This window comes from Tasmannia lanceolata, unplaced genomic scaffold (assembly GCF_043159265.1).
Source record: "Tasmannia lanceolata isolate RefF3 unplaced genomic scaffold, GAP_Taslan_0.1 ptg000018l, whole genome shotgun sequence".
NCBI classification, from domain to species: domain Eukaryota; kingdom Viridiplantae; phylum Streptophyta; class Magnoliopsida; order Canellales; family Winteraceae; genus Tasmannia; species Tasmannia lanceolata.
The window spans coordinates 67,748,097-67,770,933 of NW_027518695.1; the positions used below are offsets into that span (position 1 = coordinate 67,748,097).

Sequence of the window (22,837 nt, forward strand, 5' to 3'; positions counted from 1 at the left end):
TCCAAATAAGAGCAATTCGAAACAGTGTTTTTTTTTTCGAAACAGTGTTTTTGTTCAATAAGTAGTTCAATTCACAACAACGCTCTTGTTCATCAAATGCTTTTGTTCATTAAGTTATCCAAATGATAGTCATCCAAAACGGTGCTTTTCTTTGGTTCGTAAAATAATTTGATCCAAGTGATGGATATTGAGGTGTTTGATTCAAAACAATACTTTTGTTCATAAAATTATTTGCTTCAAGTAATGGCTATCGTGCTATTTAATTCAAAACTGTGTTGTTGTCGTGATCTTTGACATGAAGAGGTAAGCCATTATAGTTATGAATGGTTGAATCAAAGAAATAAGATGGCAGCAGTTCCGCTGTAATAACAAACAAAAAAACAAGAACAAATAAGTCTTTGTTGTGCTACCCTTTAGGAAGAACGGAAACTGCAAATAAATGGACCCAAACCCATCATTATGGTCAAATCGGCTAAGGAGATGCAGCCTAAATTCTAGGGGCCGCACGGCCCGGAAAGTTGACCCCAACCTTTGGCTTTCTTCGGCCTCTTGGTGCAAGTCGACCCTAAATCCTGTAGACCCAAGCCAAGTTAACATCAACCCAAGTTGCACCCCTACTCCAACCCAAGCCCCACCCCTACCCAAACCCAATACAAGTTGCACCCCTACTCCAACCCGAGCCCCACCCCTATGCAAACCCAACACAAGTTGCACCCCTATTCCAACCTGAGCCCCACCCCTACCCAAACCCAACCCAAGTTGCACCGCTACTCCAACCCGAGCCCCACCCCTACCCAAACCCAACCTAGGTTGCACCCTTACCCAAAACCCGAGCCCAAGCCCTACCCAAAGCCCAATCTAAGTTGCAATTCAACCCAACCCCACGCCACCCATACCCTAACCCCAATCTAAGCCAGCCCAACCCCACCCCATCCATACCCTAACCCCAACCCAATCCGAGCCCAACCCCAACCCAAGCCTCACAAAAGCCGCATCCTAATTCAATTCACATCCCAGTCCAAGCTTAATCTCAACTCAATCTAGGGGCCCACTCGGCCACGAAATCCCAATCCATAAGGGCCCACTCGACCTTCCCAAGTCTCAAACCCTCAAGGGCCCACTCGGCCAAATCTGAATCCCTAAATCCAACCCCATTCGACAATCTCTTAGTTCCTTAAATCCCATTCAGTTCCTTAGTGCAACCACCAACCCATTAGATTCCATAGTACTAACCCAACCCCATTCGGTTCCCTAGTGCAAAACCCAACCCCAATCGATTTTCTAATGCAACCGCCAACTCTATTCGGTTCCTTAGTGTTAAAAAAACCCAACCCCAATCAGTTCTCTAGTGCAAATCCAACTCCATTCGGTTCCCTTGTGCTAAACCCAACCCCATTCGGTTCTCTAGTGCAACCTCCAACCCTATTCGGTTCTCAAAGAGTAGCCTCAATCTCATTCGATTACCAAAGGGCAGTCCCAACCCATTCGATTCTCTAATGCTAAATTCAATCCCCAATTGATCTTGGCCCTACTCGGCCTAGCCAACTCCCAAACATCTAAGGGCCCACTCGGCCAAGCTAGCAAACCCAACCCTTAGGGCAATTCGGCCTGGTCAATCCTCTAACCCAAGTCTAGAGCCAACTCAACCCAATCCAAAATGTCCAAATCCATAGGACCCACCAAGCTTACTCATGCTTAGGATCAATATACAAGCAGCGCCCCCCCCCCCCCCCCCCCCCCCCCCGCCCCTTCCCCCCCTGCCCAGCCTCAATCCTAGGACTCAATTCACCATAACCTAAGAATTCAAATCATCCCAACCCACTCGGCCTTGACTTAATCCCCATGGCCCATCCGGCCTTTAACCCAAATGGCTAATCTAAAGCCTACTTCTAGGAGTTAGAACCACCAGAGTTCCCAGTGTCAACAAAGAGTCCCTCTGGAATGATGCAGAGTACATCAGAGAACCCAAGAAAAACGACAAAAAAGTCTCCTGGAATAAACCAGAGAACACCAAAGTGCTCCGAGAGTGACCAATTTGCACAACTAGAGTTCCCCAGAGTCCACCTAAATTAGAAACTAACCAAACCCAATTCCCAAAACTCCTACAGCCCACTTGGCCTTAAACCCAATCCCATCCCGAGCCCAACTCAAACCCGAATTTGAACCCAATCCCCTCCCGAGTCCAATTCGAACCTAGAATTCTTAATCTTAGAACTCAATCCTAGGATATCTTATCTTGGGACACCCCATCCTAGAATATCTTATCTTAGGACACCCCAACCTTATGATACATAATCTTAGGACCCAAACCCTAGGATGCCTAATCTTGGAACCCAAACTAGGATACCTTATCCTAGGAACCCCTCATCTAGAACCTTCAATCTAGAACATCCAATCTCACACCTCAAGATCAAGCCTTAGCTTAGGCTTATTAGGTTTCCCTGCATTAGTTCTAGGATCATATAGAACTAGCATTTTAGGCATGTAGGAATTAGCTCTCACTAGCACTTAGCACCCAGAACATTCAATCAACCTTCAATTCTCAAGCTCTGTCAAACCACACTCAGACACATAGGATCCATGCTAGGCACTTAGGCATCTTAGCTAGGCATTTAGGACTGAAACTCCTGGTCCGCATGAGTATAAATTGTGAACGGCTAAATTAACTCAATAAAACATTAGGCCAGTTAATTCCCTTCGAATAAATCACCTTAATAAAGACTTTAATCCCTTTTAGTTAGCATTTAAATGAATAAAGTTCTCAAATATAAAAACCGGCTTTAACCGGGCGAGAACGGTGCCTAACACCTTCCGTTCTCGTAATCAGGCAACGGACCCAATCTTTTATTAGAATTCGGACTTAGTTCGCAGAGTCATTCATGGGTCCTAGGCCCTAACCTAGGTGGCGACTCTGGTCAACACTTTTTCGTGAAATTTGGATTTCTTATCCCAAGTTCACGGAAAAGTAAGAAAAATCAAATGCAACACACTCGAATTGAGCAAACGCCTACAAATAACCAGCAATGCCTACAAACTACATCGACAGCAACTCGTGGGTGTGGGCAGGATCGTACCGGTTTCAGGGCAGGGCTCTACAGACTGGCGACTTTGCTGGGGAAGCCTAACTTTAGAACTTTAAGAACTTTGTTTATTAAAGTGGTAATTAAAAGGGGTAAAGGTGAATAAAAAATTCAAAAAAATACAAAACAAAAAAGAGAACAAAAATTGTTGTGTGTTTACTTGTATGAAAAAAACAAAAAAGTGGACCTAATCCTACATGTTCAAAAGACATAAAGAACAAAACGTAATCTTGTGTGAAAAGGCGAACTTTTGGTGTTGTTTGTTCACTAACAAAAAGAAAAGTGGAAACAATAATTCATGCTCATAAAACTTAATCACCCAAATCTTCAAGAGATCAATAAAAGGACATGAGGTATTAGATGCGAATCATAAAGGGAATGCATACACAGAACTCACTCTCATCCATTTTGCATTTCATTCTTGCATACCTATTTGTCCTAGAGTGCGTATTTGATATTGTGGTCTGGGCCGTGGTAGGGCCAATCGCACTGTGTCGGAGAAACGTCCCACTCTTAGCTTAGTACCTTTATGGTGCTAAACGGATCTGTTGATTTACTACTCGGACACTGTGTAATATGTCGCGGATTCGTACTAAGGGAACCTTTGGCCTTACCCCCTACATTACCCCATCATACTCATGTAGGACGCATATGTGCAAATCGTGCATGTTAGCCTAGACTAGGAAAACCTTTCCCATCTTTAGATTAGGTAGCCGGTCTCTTGAAGCTACATCCGATGTCTAAGAAACACTAACAAAGTCATGAATCGAACATCTTGGTTCCTCTAGATTACGGATTAGGAATTGCGCCTCCAAGTAAAGGACCGAAAAAACAAAATGACTTCGAGGTTGGGATAAAAATCTCATTAGATTTAGGGAGTCTTATCAGTCATTGTCGTTCCATGATAAATCTTCAATTTCAATCATCCTTAAAGTGAGATCTTGCTAGATCATCTGATTGGTCCAATCCGGCCTGATTTTTAGGAATCATGTCTACCCCCAATATTCTAGCTTGGATCCGTGGGACTTTGAAAGAACCAATCCATTTTGCCTTGCATCTTCACGAAAAGGATCTCTTCGGTTACTTGACCACCACCATTGTTGACTGAAATCTACTTTACGCAGCACCAGAATTTTGGGATCCCAATCACCATGTCTTCCGCTCCGGTGATCAAGAGGTTTGTCTTACCTTCGAAGAGTGGTGCACCTTATTACAACACTCCGTTGATGGCCTTCTTGTCGGATCCTCTTTTCAACAGGATTATCGTGCCTTGTTTCACCGCTTGATAGACACCCCGTTGGAATCCATCGACTCCTTCATGGATAAACAAGGAGTGTTCATGCAACAGTTGATCAATACCTTCTCTCCCACTAGATCACGTATCAATTAGGGAATTTTAGAAGTCTCGACGCCGCCCTTTGCTATTCTGTATTTACGCTCGATACTTCACAATCAAGTCCTCTCGCATTGCTTCAGCCTCTCTTCTCGATATTGTACACCAAGTCGATCGTCGTTCCAATCCCGTCCCGATCATGTTGGCACAACACTCAATGGATTGGATGACATCGCCAACTCCCATACCACTCCATTTTCTGGTTGTCCGGTCCTGCTTTATGTGTGGTTGTGTCATAAGCTAAGGATCAGGGTTCCTAAGGATGACAATCCCTCATACTCAATTTTCATAAGTGGAAGCACATCATTCTCCCTCAAGGAAAATCTGGCTGGGTCAAATGGTTAAAATCTTGTCGACGAGAGCATATCTGTTGGCAAATGCCAGGATTTTAAAGCGCCGTCTTCCAAACCAAGAATGCCAATTATGTTCACTTCCTTGGGATAAAAAAGACTTCATTCTATGTGCTCGCCTGAATCCTTCGTCAATATGGAAGGCCACAAAGCATTGTGCTTCCTCTCGATCCGTTTCATCCCCTGAAGAGTTCAATAGCAATATCGCCAAAACCATCATACTCTATTGGAACAACAAAAATATCAAATCATTGGAAGAAGTCCCTCTTGAAGATCATCACGTAAAGAAAAAATCCAAAAAAAAATCCTCTAAAGTTTCTTTATTTGTATCCCCAATAATAAAAGCAACTATGTATTTTCTTTTTCTTTTTTTAAATCATCAATAAAATTGTTTTTACTTTCCAAATGTGCATCGTTTTCTGAATATTGAGAGACTATCAACTATCATTAACATGATTATGTCCTATGCACCAGGTCTACACCTTACGGCACCCACAGAGTTATAGTTTTGAACCCACCGGGCCCTGCTCTGCGATGTCGAGTTAGAAGTATACCCTCTGGATGTCATAGCTCCCGTGATCGAGATTAATGTTGACTGGAATCTCTTGCATGCAGCAGCCAAATGTTGGGACCCCCATTTCCATTTGTTCCGATTTGGTAACTTCGACTTGTGTCCTACTCACGAAGAATTTTGCGCTATTCTCGAGTGTTCTTCTGACGGTTCAATGGTTCAACCGTCTTTCGGTCGTAGTTACTTCCACATGTTCAATAGGATGATGGGTCTACCAGACCATGATAGACGAACCTTCATCACATGGGAAAGGATCACTGTCGACCAACTGATCAGGGAATATGCACCAATAGAAGAGAAGGATTGCGATCCGCAGCTCCTTCTCAAGCAACGCAGGGCTTTACTCTCCCGCCTCTTTGCACTCTATCTGTTGTGTCAAAAGTATGACTTGGCCTCACTTCAGATTATAGATGTCATTGATCAGATATCTCAGGGAGCCAACCCGGTTTCTACCATCCTTACCGAGACATTTTACTGGCTGGATGGAGCAAGTGATTCTCCTTCAGCTTCACTTACCGGCAGTCCTGTTCTCCTATATGTATGGCTGTGTCAGAAGATGAGAATCGTCTGGCCGCATGTCCATGACAAGATGACCATTTCTACATTCCCAACAAGGTGGCATCACAGGGTCAGCTTTGAAAATATAGGCAGTTGGGAGTTCTGGCTAAGCTGTATTCGTGAAGGGGGCATTCGATGGGACACCCCCTCAATCACGAAGGCCGTCTTGCGCACTAGAAATGTTGATTCTATCGCCTTGTTGGGATTTAACAACTGCATCTTATTATATTCCCGATCGCATCAGTCACCAGTACAGTTCCGCCAAGAGGTTGTCTTCAGACTCTCATCCATATTCCGACCCTTTTGATATTCCAAGGAAGCCGTTGAAGCCTTTGCCGAAGCCGCTGAAGCATAGAGTTGTCACGACACTGCAATAATCTCACATTGCACATTGGGGAGAGCATTCCCCTGAGAACTACCCTTGGTTGCTAGGGGACGATGATATCGAGTAATGATAGTTGTAGTCTCTCTCATTTGTCTTGTTTTCCTTTCAAATAAAAAGTGATGTACTTTTCACAAATTGATCAATAAAGAAATCTTTCCTTTTCTTCTCTAGCACGTCTCTATTTTCTTTTCAAATGCAAAAGTTCATAAATAATAAAAAAAGAAAAAAGGGAAACCTAAAAACCTTTCACTCATGTGGCAGCCATCCTCATCATTGATCAGTCACAAGCTACTTGGTCAGTCTCCTCCCGCCTAGTGAGGAAGTCACCCCTTCCATCTCCAATCATGACCTCAGTAGACGATCTTCAAGAGATAGCCCAATCCCCTCGGATTGAGGAAGTGATGAGTAACCTCCTCCAACAAATGAACCAAAAAGCTCTCCCCAATGTCTGCATAACCTTCTCCAACAGAGAGACTACAATTATCATTACTCGGTATCATCGTCCCCTAGCAACCAAGGGTAGTACTCAGGGGAATGCTCTCCCCAATGTGCAAGGCAAGACTTTTGCAGTGTCATGACAACTCTATGCTCCCAGGCTTCGTTGAAGGCTTCAGCGGCTTGGAATACCATAAGGGTCGAAAGATGGATGAGAGTCTGAAGACGACCTTTTGGGCGGAGACAGTACTAGCGACTGATGCGATCAGAAATGTAATAAGATGGAGTTGTTAATCCTAGCAAGGCGATAGAATCAACGTTTCCAGTGCACAAGACGACCTTCATGATTGAGGGGGAGCCCCATCGAATGCCCCTTTCATGAATACAGCTTAGCCAGAACTCCCAACTGGCTATATTTTCAAAGCTGACCCTATGATGCCACCTCATTGGGGATCCACCTCGTTGGGAATGTAGAAATAGTCATCTTGTCATAGACACGCGGCCAGACGATTCTCGTCTTCTGACACAGCCATACATATAGAAGAACAGGACTGCCGGTGAATGGAGCTGAAGGAGAATCACTTGTTGCATCCAGCCAGTGAAATGTCTCGGCAAGGATGGTAGGAAACTAGGTACCGAGCTGGCTCCCTGAGATATCTGATCAATGACATCTAGAATATGAAACGAGGACAAGTTGTACTTTTGACACAGCAGATAGCGTGCAAAGAGGCAAGAAAATAAAGCCCTGCGCTGCTTGAGGAGTTGCGGATTGCAATCCTTCTCTTCTATTGGTGCATATACCCTGATCAGTTGGTCGACGGAGATCCCTTCCCAGGTGATGAAGGTTCGCCTATCATGGTCTGGTAGACCCATCATCCTATCGAACATGTGGAAGAAACTACGACTGAAAGACGATTGAACCATCGAATCGTCAAAACACTCGAGAAGAGCACAAAATTCTTTGAGTAGGACACACGTCAAAGTTACCGAAGCGGAACAAATGGAACTGGAGGTCCCAACATTTGGCAGCTGGATGCAAGAGATTCCAGTCAACATTAATGTCGATCAAGGGGGCTATGACATCCAGAGGGTATACTTCTCACTCGATATCGCTGAGGCCCGGTGGATTCAAAACTATAACTCTGTGGGTGCCATAAGGTGTAGACCTAGTGCATAGGACATAATCATGTTAATGATAATCGATAGCCTCTCAATTTCCAGAAAAAAGATGCACATTTGGAAAGTAAAAACCATTTTATTGAGGATTTTCTAAAAAAAAAAGAAAATACATAGTTGCTTTTATTATTGGGGATACAAATAAAGAAAATGATGAGGATTTTTTTTGGAATTTTTCTTTGTGTGATGATCTTCAAGAGGGACTTCTTCCAGTGATTTGATATTTTTGTCGTTCGAATAGAGTATGATGGTTTTGGCGATCTTGTAATTGAACTCTTCAGGGGGATGAAACGGATGGAGAGGAAGCGGAATGCTTTGTGGCCTTCCATACTGACGAAGGATTCGGGTGGGCACGTCGAATGAAGTCTTTTTTATACCAAGGAAGCGAACATAATTGGCGTTCTTAGTTTGGAAGACGGCCCTTTAAAATCCTAGCATTTGCTAACAGATATGCTCTCGTCGACAGGATTTTAACCATTTGACCCAGCCAAATTTTCCTTAATGGAGAATGATGTGCTGCCATTTATGAAAATAGAGTATGAGGGGATTTTCATCATTGGGAACCCTGATCCTTCGCTTATGGGCATGCAATAGAGTATGAGGGGATTTTCATCTCTTGAAGATTTGGGTAATTAAGTTTTATGAGCATGCATTATTGTTTCCACTTTTCTTTTTGTTTGTGAACAAACAACACCAAAAGTTCGTCTTTTCACACAAGATTACGTTTTGTTCTTTACGTCTTATGAACATATAGGATTAGTTCCACTTTTTTTTCATACAAGTAAACACAACAATTTTTGTTCTTTTTCGTTTTATATATATATATATATATATATATATATATATATATTTTGAAAGATGACATATTTTCATTGATACTATAAAAATTACAATGGGGACCATGAGTCCCACCAGCAATACATTGCATCAAATAAAGCTGGCCAGGGTATACCCTGAGCCAGAAAGGCTAAAGAAAAACATATCGAATTCATTACCTTCAATCCTTACAAAAAGAAGCTTACCCCGACCGTGCCGAGACAAACGCCATGTTTTACAGTCTTTTCACCCTTCATCCATCGTCTTCCTCCACCAACAACCACCATAATTTCAGGAATTCATCCAAGACGCAGTGCCATCCCAACCCCACCAAGATCAACTAAGAGGATCATTTACAGAGCTCATCCAGAAGACTTTGGAGGTTGGAAGTCGGCAAACCCATGACAATCGCTTCCGGATTTTGTTCTAAAAAGCCAGGGCTTGATCGAGTCTCAATTTCTTCCTCCAGATAAGAAACAGCCACCTCCCTCGAAAGATCCCATAATCTTCTCCGCCGGCTCCTATCTTCTTGTAATTCTCCAGAGATCTCTTGAAATGGGGGGACATTAGTGGAGGCTATCCTTTCATCATAAGTCATTCTTCTCATCTTGTGAAGAATTTTTTCTAGCACCATGATCTCCATCAGCAACTTCCTCCAGCAGCCCCCTGAACATTAAGATGATTCCTGTTGCAAGGGATATTGTTCTTCCATCTTTACTTGCTTAGATATGAAGGATACCCGTAAAATCTTACAAATTCTAATCAGTTAGTGTTATAAATAATGTCACCGCCATAAGACCACCGTCCTGAACCCAGGTGTCCCATCCCGAAGCTCTTTTGCAATTACTACTAATTATTACTTTAAGTGGGCCATCCCATCCGAGGGAACCTGCTCACCTTCTCAAGGTGAGTTTTGAAAGCGGTTGCATATATCACAGATTTGACGGTTGCTTACACATTCCCCTGCCCCACCCACCTTTGACCCAAAACTAACTAAGGAAGAAATTTATCACTAATCCAAACCTGGACCCAACCCCCTATCCGGCTCCAGGGTATAGACCCGAGACTAGGGGAGTCCATTCAAGGCCCAAAACTACGAAATTAGCTGTAAATGGGACCTAACCTACCAAATTTGGAAAGAGATTTTAGGAGCTTGAACAATCTGTTGTTTATCTTCCTTGATCTTGATTTCGAGGCCAAGGTATTCTCCAATATTTTCATAAAGACACTTCCCTGTGATCTTGGCCCCTTGGCCACAGGATTTGAACCATCATAGACGCCGCCATTGGCTCGATAGTCAAAAGCTATTTTTGACTCTTAGGAACAGGGATTTCCTTCGAAAGCTCAACCCCAACGGTATTGGTCTGGTCTGAAATTTTGAGCTTAATGCAAGAACTAAGAAGGTGCCAGCGGGGAGCTACAATTTTGGCCGAAACATAACACATGCAATTCTAATGGTTACCTTCTATCTTGGTTTCTACAACCTTACAAAAGAGGCCCCCTAGCGCCTCCACCATTGAAACAGCCCAGGCGTGCAGTGGGATATCGAAGAAGTGAACCCAAAAATCCTCCTCTCCCCTGAATGAATTCCTTTTTTCATTGTGAGAGGGAGAGCAAATGATTGTCCAAGGCCTCAGATCCTTTAGCAAGGATCTGTAATGCTTGAGACTCAGTTTCAAACATAAAGAGAACTTCATTCGTCACCAATATAAAGGGGCAATGTAAAGATGGTATTTCCCAGGACACTTGTGCCCAGTTCGAGAGCTCCTGCAAAGTCTCATTAGGATTCTTCTTTTTCCCTATCAGGCAAGCTCTTAGGAAGCCCATACGTTTCTCCACTTCCCTACGCGTGATAGATAAAGATGGAAACCGTGAATTGTTACAACGGAAAATTTTACCCGAATCAGGCCAGGGGTCATCCTCATCATCATTGAGAACTTCCCTATAGGATGACCTAGCAAAGCCAGATTTGTTGTCTACTACGTGGGTCATGCCAGATATTCACTGTGGGTCTCCCCTCCCCTCCCTGAGGTAAACTTGGTGAGGGGATCAAATTCGATCTAGTTTGCTGACACCTTCTGCATCTATTCCTCCATCCAAAAATTATGATAGTGACATGGCAAGCATTGCCAATCTTCTGCCATTTTCCACAAAATATCAGGGTTTTGAATTCTTTAAAAAAGCAAAGAGCACCTCAGGGCTTTTTCTTCACTTTTACCCCTTTTAATTACCACTTGAATAAACAAAGTTCTCAAAGTTCTAAAGTTAGGCGTCCCCAGCAGAGTCGGCGGACTGTGGAGCCCTGCTCTGAATCCGGTAGGATCCGGCCCGCACCCACGAGTTGCTGTCGATGTAGTTTGTAGGCATTGCTAGTTATTTGTTGGCATTTGCTCAATTCGAGTGTATTGCATTTGATTTTTCGTGCTTTGCAGTAACTAGGGATAAGAAATCTGAATTTCACGAAAAAGTGTTGACCAGAGTCGCCACCTAGGTTAGGGCCTAGGACCCATGAATGACTCTGCAAACTAAGTCCGCGTGCCAATACGATTGGGTCTGTTGCCTTATTACGAGAATGAAAGGTGTTATGCACCGTTATCCCTCGGTTAAAACCGGTCTTTATATTTGAGAACTTTATTCATTTAAATGATAGCTAAAAGGGGTTAAAGTCTTTATTACGGAGATTTATTCGAAGGAAATTAATCGACCTAATGTTTTATTGAGTTACTGTTCACAGTTTATACTCATGCGGGCCAGGAGTTTCAGTCATAAATGCCTAGCTTAGATGCCTAAGTGCCTAGCATGGGTCCTATGTGTCTGAGTGTGGTTTGACTGACCTGAGAATTAAAGGTTGATTGAATGTTCTAGGTGCTAAGTGCTAGTGAGAGCTAATTCCTACATACCTAAAATGCTGGTTCTATATGATCTTAGAACTAATGCAGGGAAACCTAATAAGCCTAAGCTAAGCTTTGATCTTGAGGTGCGAGACTGGATGTTCTAGATTGAAGGTTCAAGATGAGGGGTTCCTAAGATAAGGTATCCTAGTTTGGGTTCCAAGATTGGGTATCCTCGGGTTTGAATTCTAGGTTTGGGTCCTAGGATTATGTATCATAAGGTTGGGGTGTCCTAAGATAAGATATTCTAGGATAGGGTGTCCAAGGATAAGATATCCTAGGATTGAGTTCTAGGATTAAGAATTCTAGGTTCGAATTGGACTCGGGACGAGATTGGGTTCAAATTCGGGTTTGAGTTGGGCTCCAGATGGGATTGGGTTCAAGGCAAGAAGGATGTAGGAGTTTTAGGAATTGGGTTTGGTTAGTTTCTAATTCAAGTGGACTCTGGAGAACTCTGGTTGTGCAACTGGGTCACTCTGGGAACTCAGGGGGACTCTGGTTGGTTCTAACTCCTAAAAGTAGGCTTTAAATTAGCCATTTGGGTAAGGGTGCAACCTGGGTTGGGTTTGGGTAGGGGTGGGGCTCGGGTTTGGGGTAAGGGTGCAACTTGGGTTGGGTTTGGGTAGGGGTGGGGCTCGGGTTGGAGTAGGGGTGCAACTTGGGTCGGGTTTGGGTACAAGTGGGGCCCGTGTTGGAGTAGGGGTGCAACTTGGGTTGGGTTGGGTTGGGTTTGGATAGGGATGCAACTTGGGTTGGGTTTGGGGAGGGGTGGGGCTCGGGTTGGAGTAGGGGTGCAACTTGGGTTGGGTTTGCATAGGGGTGGGGCTCGGGTTGGAGTAGGGATGCAACTTGGGTTAGGTTTGGATAGGGATGAACCTTGGGATGGGTTTGGGTAGGGGTGGGGCTCGGGTTCGAGTAGGGGTGCAACTTGGATTGGGTTTGGGTAGGAATGGGGCTCGGGTTGGAGTAGGGGTGTAACTTGGGTTGGGTTTGGGTAGGGGCGGGGGCTCGGGTTGGAGTAGGGGTGCAACTTGGGTTTTCATGTTAACTTGGCTTGGGTCTATAGGGTTTAGGGTCGACTTGCACCAAGAGGACAAATGGATCAGGGGGTGAGGCCGAATAAAGCCAAAAGATGGGGTCAACTTTCCGGGCCGTGCGGGCCCTAGAATTTAGGCTGGATCACCTTAGCCGATTTGACCATAAGGATGGGTTTGGGTCCATTTGTTTGGAGCTCGTCCTTTTGTTTCTGTTCTTCCTAAAGGATAGCACTACAGAGACTTATTTGTTCTTTTTAACTACTGCCATCTTGTTTCTTTGATTCAACCATTCATAACTACAATGGCTTACCTCTTCATGTCAAATATCACAACGGCATAGTTTTGAATTAAATAGCAGGATAACCATTACTTGAAGCAAATAATTTTATGAACAAAATTATTGTTTTGGATAAATCACCTAAATATCCATCACTTGGATCAAATTATTATATGAACCAAAGAAATGCACAGATTTGGATAACTATCATTTGGATAACTTAATGAACAAAAGCATTTGATGAACAAGAGCGTTGTTGTGAATTGAACAACTTATTGAACAAAAACACTGTTTTGAATTGCTCTTATTTGGATCAAATAACTTAGACAAAAATACTGTTGTGAGTAGCTCTTATTAGGATCAAATAATTTGAGCAAAAGCACTGTTGTGAATATTCTTTTGTTTGAATCAAATGATTCGAACAAAAGCGCTGTTGTAAACAGCTACCATTTGGATCAAATAATTGAACCAAAGCGCTGTTGTGAATAGCTTTTATTTGAATCAAATGATTCGAACAAAAGCGTTGTTATGAGTAGCTTTCATTTGAATCAAACAATTAGAACAAAAGTGCTGTCGGGAAGAGCTTTTATTTGGATCAATAAAAAAGTACTCTCATACCTTTGACTAAATGAAATCTACACTTGGTAGGAGCTTTGACTTTCGGGAAGAAGTCGAGCTTTTGATTGAACAGCTTGAAGAAGAGACTCAGCGGCGAATTGTTAGAGAGAGGGAAGGCAAGAGTATTCGGCCAACGGCAACTGGGGGAGAGAGGACAATTTTTTCCCAAGGAGAGGGAAAGAAGGCTATTGTTGTTGGGCTTGAGGGGGTAGAGAGAGGGCAATTGGATGAACTTTGATGGAGGGAAGGCTCTTAGATTGTTGAAATTGTGGTGGAGAGGGAAGGCTATTGATTTTTGTGCAACAAGGGTTGGGGGGTCCTATTTGTAGGACAAATTGGGGGTATTTCAGGGTTTTCGCAGAGGGGAAGGAGTGTATGGCCTAGATCAAATTGGTTTTGATCTAAGGGTCCATAGGATCAAGAGAGGGAGGGAAATGCCCTGATTGGCTAGCAAGGGATAAGCTTGCCACCTCCCCGAAAGTGGTTTGAAACGGACGGTGCGGATGCGATCATCTAAGAGAAAGAGCCAATGATGGTCAAGATGGAGCCAAAATGGGAGGGAAAAATCTTCTGAATTTGTGCACATGTGAAATGAGGTGGAGGTAAAAAAGGGTGGTTGGTTGGATGTCCATCAAATGGATGGCTTAGATTAATTCATGATAGAAGAGAGTGAGAGAGAGATGGGAAATCCATTTGGGGGAGAGAGGGAGAGAGAGAGTGAGGCGGAAGAGAGAGAGAGAGAGAGAGAGAGAGAGAGACGAATTAGGGGAGGGGGTCGATTGAGAGAGAGAGAGAGAGAGAGAGAGAGAGAGAGAGAGAGAGGATCGGCCAGGAAGGGAGAGGGAGAGAAGGAATGGTCGTTTGGGGGAGAGAGGGAGAGAATAGTTGGTCAACTCTCTGTCTCTCTCTTTTGTTCTTATCTTTCCCTTTTTCTTCTCTCTTCTTTGGTGATGGCAAAATTGCCACCCACCTTTAGACAAATTACATGACTACCCTCTTTATTTGAAAATGGCAAGAGTACCTTTCCTTGGCTTCTAAAATAAATGAATTTTGCCTTCTAGAGGAACGACTGAGATGTGCTTTGATTGACTATCTTGGGATCATCTCCCAATTTGACGGTCAAGATTGTGTTTCCCAACAAAGTATAAAGGAGAGTTACTTGAACCAATGAGACCATGCCATGTAGCACTCAAAGATGGGGAAGGCATTTTACTTTCTTAGATAATGCTTTTTCAGGAAAAGCCAATCCAAAGAAAGAAAAATGATAAAGGGGGAAAATTTTCCCGGAATAAGAATTCTAAGGACAATACCATCTCAATCTTCAATACTCCATCTTTAATGAGAGCCATCAATTTCATAGAGAATCTAAACCTTTATATTCTTAGGAGATCAGTGATCAAGTCACTCCCAACTTGATCATTGAGTTGAGATAAAATGATCTTGGCTGTCAGTTCATAGAACTTCAGCCCAAAAATTGATCGATCTTCTTGATCTTCCGATTAAAGGTCATTCCTTATCCAATACGGGCCCGAAGGGAGAGGAAAATAGAAAATATAAAGAAAATGCAAGGAAGCTGATTCAGGAGGTCCTAGAACATTGGGACCGACCCAAGAGTGAGGAGTCCCAAGTAGAGTAGTACTCTTTGATATCGGTCATGTCCTACGATATAAGGTCTCCTAATTTTTTAGGGGTCTTTGCAAAATACTCCGAAATGACTCGAAACGTAGGACATTCCTTCAAGACAAGAAGACTATCCTAAAGTTCAGGGAATACCCTAAAATGTAAGACTTTCATACAATTTAGGATTTTTTCTAAAATTTAGGAAACAGCCAAAAACGACTCAAAAAGCAAGACATCCTTCCCAATTCTACAGGTTTCCCCTAAAATTTAGGGAATACCCTAAAATGTAGAACTCTTCTACAATTTAGGACTTTTACTAAAATTTAGGAAACGGTCCGAAACGACTCAGATTGCTGGATATTCTTTCCAGTTTCGAAGTTATTTCCTAAAACTTAAGGAATACCCTAAAATGTAGGACTCTCCTACAATTTAGGATTTTTCCTAAAATTTAGGAAATGGTACAAAATGACTCAGAATGACTTGAAAGATCTCAAGATATGGGGATTGGCTCCTTTTTTCAAGGAATTCCCTGGATACGAGACTTTCTTAAATTTTAGGAAATTTCCTAAAATTAAGGGAATAGTCCGAAATGACTCGGAATGACCCGAGTAATCTTCAAATAGGCTTTACTGTAGGGAATTTTCCAAATGTCTTGGGAATTTAGCATAGAAACCCTTACTTCTTTGAAACGAAGAAAAATGAGGGTGTCTACAAGAGCACAAACCTTTACCTCAGTTGAATCCGTTGAGCTAGTCGGACCAAAAAGGAATTGATAATGACACCCTTGTTGCCCCCAAACACTCACCATTGGCAGCTTTGTTCGGGTTGCCAAGAGAGCAACCACCGATGTTGAGCTTCGAAACATTAGAGGGAGGAGGCTTCCTTCTAGCTCCCAACGGCTTATGAACTTTGACTTTCATGATCATCCTCCAAGTTCCTTCTTTTCCTTCCCCAATAAAGTCTGTCTGAAATTTTCTAACTTTCTTGCCACTCGCACTGAAAACTTAAACAAGGACATAAAAGGTTGGAGAGAACAAATTTAGTAAGAGTGATACGACCCCCACCAATAGGAAATACTTCTTCCAAGGAGCTATTTTTGTCCCCATCCTTTTAATGGTTGGATTCCAAAAGGATCCCAACCAAATACCAATGCTCAATGGAAGACCCAAGTAATATATAAGAAAAGAAGCAATTGAACACCCCAACACATCTGCCAAGCTTTGGCGATAAGTAGAAACCATATCGCAACCTAGCATATAACTTTTATCCAAGTTCACTTTGAGTCCACTCCAGACACCACCTCAAACCAACTCTGAATGACGTGGAAATTATAAACTTGATCCCAAACATGGTTTTAAATTTCGGCCAAAACGAAACGAAATGGTCGAAAAATTTCGGCTTCGGCCACGACCGAAACAAAATTTACATGAAGTTGTTTCTTTACAAGATTTCATCGAAATTTCACCGAAATTCTGAAAATTTTGAAATGTAGCCAAAATTTCAGTTGAAATTTCATTTTTAAGTTCTTTTACAAAATTTCCACCGAAATTTTAAATATGTCCATCGAAATGTTATAATTTTGATGCAGTGCAAACATGGCAGCCATGTCATGCCTAGGTGGTTTTGGCGGAGTTCCAAGGTGCATTCCCGCAATAATGTTGCTGGCCCGTTTTGAACCTGCTTTTGGGGCTTCTAAATGGCAGAATCATGGAAAGTGGTAAACTACAGTGTTGTAGGTCTTTTTAAGATCTTTCCAACAAGTATTTGTGCTCGAAAATTGAAAAAGTGGTTAGAAAGTTATGGCAGTTTTAGTGGACTGATTTTATAGGTTCCCAAACCAGTCAAAGTTAGTGAGTTCCAGCGTAATTAATGTTATCTTAGTCCCTAAGTTAGCTTGTGGAAGAAGTTGGACGAATTTTGTTTGCTTCTCTTCTATTTAAAAGGTTAGAAACGATCTTTAGAGGGGATTTTAGATTTAGATTAACTTATGTAATTGATGGAATATCAATTGGGTTGAGCATTGCTCCCATTTTCTTCTTCTTCTCTTGGATGTGATCTTGTGTTCTTATTTCTCTTCTTCTTCCCTCTTAAGCACCCGCATTAAATTTCCACAGAAATAGCCAAAATTTTCACCGAAATTTAAAGATTTCTGTGGAAATTTTAAAAAAAAAACGAAATTTTACATGACTTAGGCTGAAACCGATATATTTCGATTTCAGTGGTGGCCAAAACCGACACCGAAACCGAAATTTAAAACCTTGATCCCAAAGAACTTTGCAGAATAAAAGAGTATCATCCACAAATTGGGGAAGAGTAATAGACCCTACCTCCCTAATGCTCACCCCCTCGATTAAAGCTCGTTCATTCAGCTTTGGCCAACAATTGGCTAAGGACTTCTCCTACAATCAAGAAGGGGAAAGGAGATAGGTGATCTCCCAACCCCAATCCCGTAGAACTTCGGAAAAAAACAAAACCATTGACTCCCATTAATTACCATTGAAAGGGTTCGATAGGCAATACATTCCTCTCCATTCATTTCCTCTACACTACCCCATAGCTCATTTTCCCTAGAACATAATCCATGAACTCCCACTCATCATGGTCATAAACCTTTTCCATATCAAGTTTATAAACCACACCCAAAGTCCCTTGTATGTTCCAAGATTCCAAACACTCATTAGCAATGAGAATCCTGTCAAGAATACGACTTTCTTCTGAAAGTTCCATGGAAAAATAATACAATCGAGCCCATTGACATCTATAGATGATCCGCACGAATCTTGACAATAATCATATAAATGAAATTAATGAGACTACTAGGTCTAAGATCTTTTACCTTCCTACACCCCTCAGTCTTATAGATTAAGGAGAGGAAAGTGCCTTTTAGACACTAATTAAGCTTACCTCTCCAATGAACTCATCAAGCACCTTCATCACGTTATCCTTCAAAGTACCCCGAAACTCTTTAAAAAAGGCCATAGTGAAAAATGTATTCCTATCTTCCTCTTTGAACCAAAGAGCTTTTGAATGTTGTGTCCATTAAATTTCCTCATATACCAGGATTCTAACGTATTACATGCATAATTAAGGGCGTCAGACTATGACACATCCATGTGCCCCTTTTTGGCTTCCTCATCAACAATCTCGAGCTTAGCTTCGATCTCCTCTTTCTTCTTTTTAATGCAACTAAAGGAGGAAAACTTTCCACTCTATGACTTTACCATTAATATATTTAAGTCTTTTGGACAGTCTAAAATCTTCACACCCATGAACATCGCTTGCCTGCCACCATTCCTAAATAAGATCCTTAAAACTCAGCACTTTGAACCACATGTTGTCAAACCAAAAAAGGAGGGTAAGTTTCATGTATCAATTTTGGTATGCATTTCGGTCACCGCAAAAAAGAAAACATATCAGTTTTGGTTAAAAATCTTGGTGAAAATCCTATAAAATCATGGCAACATGTAGAAACATATGCAAATAGACATTTACGATGAAATTTCAGAAAATGTTCGAATAAAGTAGGAAGATACATAGAATCCATCACATAAGCAAGATAACTATCCATAATGATTTAACAGCAACGAACACCCAGTGAAATGAGGTGTCCCACACGTCTGTAATTCATATATACTAGATTTCACATGTAATTCATATAAATATTTATATAATATGCACACCACATTGCACATAAAATTCATATAAATATAATTATGTAACACGTACTAGTATAGTATACCAAATAGAGTTTTTATATGGTGTGTGGCTGTATTCCAGTATATTTCAAAAAGTATTGTACGACACTCCATAGGATGATCCAAACATTCCATTCGTTGGGCCACAACCTATGATTTGTGGACACGGACACGAGTGTCGCATGTCGACACGGAGTGTCGGACATGACAAACTCCAAAAAGTTAGAAACAGAGACACGGCTAAAATAGAAAGTACATATAATCATGATTTGTGGACACGGATTTGAGGTATTTGACGTGGCAACTCCTGAAAATCTAGAAATAGTCACACCCATATACATCCATACTTATAAAGTTACTGACACTTCTAGCAGTACATTCAAAAGTGTCTAAAGGAGTGTCGACACTTGTGGACACGGGTGTTGTGTCGGACACGATACGACACGGGTGTTGTGTCGGACACGATACGACACGTGTGTCAGGAGTAAATTCAAAGTGTACCAAATCATAGGCCACAACATAAATAGGTTGTGCCCCAAAAAAATCATTCTCATGGGAGATCGTAACCCTCTGATCTATAGAGGTTCCCATAATGTGCAGTTCTTCTATAAATTGGAGCGTTAGGATCATCCCATGGAAATGATTTTTTGGGGACAACCTATTTATGTTGTGGCCCAATGAATGGAAGGTTTGGATCATCCTATGGAGTGGGCTGTACGGTAGTTTTTGAAAAATACTGAAATACAACCACACACCATATAAAATCTCTACCAAATAATACACTAAATGACAGGAAGATATGTTTTTCTTTTCTTAAAAAAGTTATTTTTTAATATTACTATTTTTTTTTTTTTTAAAGTAGCAACTAGTGAGTAAATACAACATTAATTTTATGTAAAACATGGCATGGCTATGTTTAAACATGCTTTGATTTTGTAGATATTTTTAATTTTTTTTTTTCTAATTTTTTTTTTTGAATAAAAATATAAAAATTAGGTACCATGCTATAAATATATTATATAACAAAACAATAGTATGAATATGCTATTTATATAATTTTCTTGTCCATTTTAAATTTTCATAATTTAAAAATATTATTTATTATTCCTATAATATTTTTAATACAAGAAACTAAACAAAATAAATATTTTTTAAAAAGTTCAATATAAATATTTATAGTATCATATAATGTAACATATAAACTTATGGTAAGGTTTCATTTTCAATTACGGTGTGCGTATTTTGGTTGAAAACTTATAAAATATATGCAAATGATAGACTATTAATATGAAACTTCAATAAGTGCAAGAATAGGCACAACTTACAAAAACAAACTAGAAAACCATCACCAGAAAGAAAAAAAACAATCATAGTGGTTTAACAACATCGAACACCCAGTGACGCGTTGATGCACATATCTAATAATTTAGGAATTTTTTTTTTTGATAGGTAAGCTGGGATCGAACCTCCGACCTCAAGGTCGAAAGAACAGTCTTTACCAACTGAGCTGGAGGCTCAACCCCACATATCTGATAATTTAGTACAAACCACATTTCACATGTAACTCATACAAATATTAGCACATGATAGATACAACACAGTTCACTTGCAATTCATATAAATATAATTATATATCACAAACTGGTATAATATATGACTAATATACTTACAGTTTTGGTTCGGCTTAACGTCGCTATCTCGACTAGAGAGAAATCACCCGGGCTCTTGTGAAGTTGGGATTGGAGAGCAATAATCTTAGGGTGGGCTTACTACTTAGGTATGTGTTTCAGTTTCGTTATGCGTTTTAGTGACAATGGAAACAAAAACATTTTGATCGTTTCGTGTCGGTTTCAATGGAAATTTAAAATAATGCCTTACAGTTTAATGTTTCAATCTAAATGATCAAAAAGAAACAAAAATAGCACCGAAACAATCGAAATTTTGACCATTTTTTTAATCCAATGCAATTTCATATCGACTCCGCTGGAAACCAAAATGTCAGAGTAAAGTTTTGTACACTGGAGAGACCCAAACTGAGAACTGCCCTAAATGTCACCCCTTGGGATCAATTAAACCATAGAGTGACAAAAACTTCCAACAAAATCAATCCTGCACATTTAGAAACAGATCATGAGCAAGAAACAATCCATCCTACTGTCCGCCCTGATCATAAGATGGAACATCTCATGCACACTTCAATGTTTCCGCTTGGGAGGATCTGGGATCAACCTCAAGCAGTTCTCCCAGGCATTCACCCAACTTACTAAAGTCTTGGATCCCCACGCATGAAAGGGGACCTTGATGAAACTTATCCAGATGTGTCAAGAAATCAGGTTTCCAGTTCATGAAACCCCAAAAAATTTGACGACGCTCCTTTCTCAAGCTTTTGGATCTCCTCGGCCTCCTTCTTCGAGTTGAAAATCAGCAGAAAAAAGTCTTACTCCACTTTCTGGGAATCAATCAAAACCAAAATTTTAAGACTAGCTATTATATTATCCTTTCAAAAACCTTCTCTCAGTTTTCCGATTAACATCATTGCAGGAAGGAGGGTCTAACTCTCCTGCAGATTCTTTGACAACTACGGTATCACGGGAAGAAATACATCGAGCTCCACTGTCACTAGGCCATTTATTTCCTCCAGACAAACCCTTGTGAAGAAAAAAAAACTCTCCTTTAGACGCATATATTGCAGAAAAGCTACTGGATATAGCTGAGGTGCCAATCATTTTCCCCTTCTATGCAACCTCCTTAATTCAATTTTCCTACGGAATATAGCGAAGATCCAAATATAAACTTGTCATCCATTTGTGTGGGTGGTGGGGTGACACAAAAGCAAACCAAGCTAGCACCTAATAACACATTGGATCAAGAGACTGCCATTGCAGACTAGACTAAATGTAAGATCTGTGGAATATCAAATTAATGTCAACATAGTATCACCCTAGACTAAATGTAAGATCTGTGGAATATCAAATTAATGTCAACATAGTATCACAAGGTTACTTCCAAGGAAGTAGTAATCAAACTGGAGAGTGACTTACCCTCCCAACATCTGCATTAACATCAACAGGAAAAACAAGAGAGAATTGCAAGAATCCGTGCCAAAATGCCTGTCTACTATCCACATATACAACAGACAAGGGAATGGTATACCCATGGATTTAAATTTCGGTTTCGGTTTCGGTTTCGGTCATTTCTGCCAAAATTATTACGAAATTAAAACTGAAATCCGAAATATTGATTTCGGACCCTACCGAAATCTGAAATTTCGGATTTTGGACAAAATTTAAAACAATGGGAATACCTACACAACATCCAGACAAGAGAAAAGAAGAGTATGAGAGAATTCTCACCAAAATGCCTGTCCACAGACACAGCCAACAAGGTTGCAACCACCATTCTTCTCCACGGGCTTGTGGCACTTAGGGCAAGGCTTTGTGTTAACTGTAATCCAATTGACTGTCTCGGATTCATCTCGGCACTTCTTGGTCCAGAGGTCCCACATGAGGCACGAACAAGGAGAGTGTGCTTCTGACGAGCAGCCGAAACAAAATTGTAGTCCACATGTACATTCCACCTCACAATAGGGCTCACCCTCAACGCGTATTGCATTTCCACAATGTGGAACACTGGGACACCATTTAACCTTGTTGTTGTCCTCAATGTATGACTCCAGGAGAAAACGATCAAAACGCTCGGCAAGGTCAGGGTGCTTTAGGCTGACTAGATTTCTTATGATTGCCTCATCACAAATAGCATTGCACTTGTGTGCCATGCATCTAATGCGCCTACTTTGTCCATCATTTATCTTCACGACAAAATGCTCCGTCCAACCTGAAATAGAGAAAAAACAGCCCAAGTTTGTCTGACATAATAGGAGAAATAAAATAGTAGATTAAAACTTTCAGCTAAGAATTTTAAAAATAACAGCAACA

General features: G+C 41.2%; 1 protein-coding gene across 3 annotated transcripts in view; it reads right to left on the reverse strand.

Moving 5' to 3' along the window:
• The window catches only part of LOC143849778 (putative E3 ubiquitin-protein ligase ARI2), a 58,372-nt gene that overhangs the window by 17,683 nt on the left and 17,852 nt on the right, over positions 1-22,837 (reverse strand). For all 3 annotated transcript variants that reach the window (XM_077358964.1, XM_077358963.1, XM_077358965.1), the window contains one exon: positions 22,256-22,736. In XM_077358964.1, the coding sequence (XP_077215079.1) occupies positions 22,256-22,736 (481 nt within the window). The remainder of the gene's footprint in view (positions 1-22,255; positions 22,737-22,837) is intronic.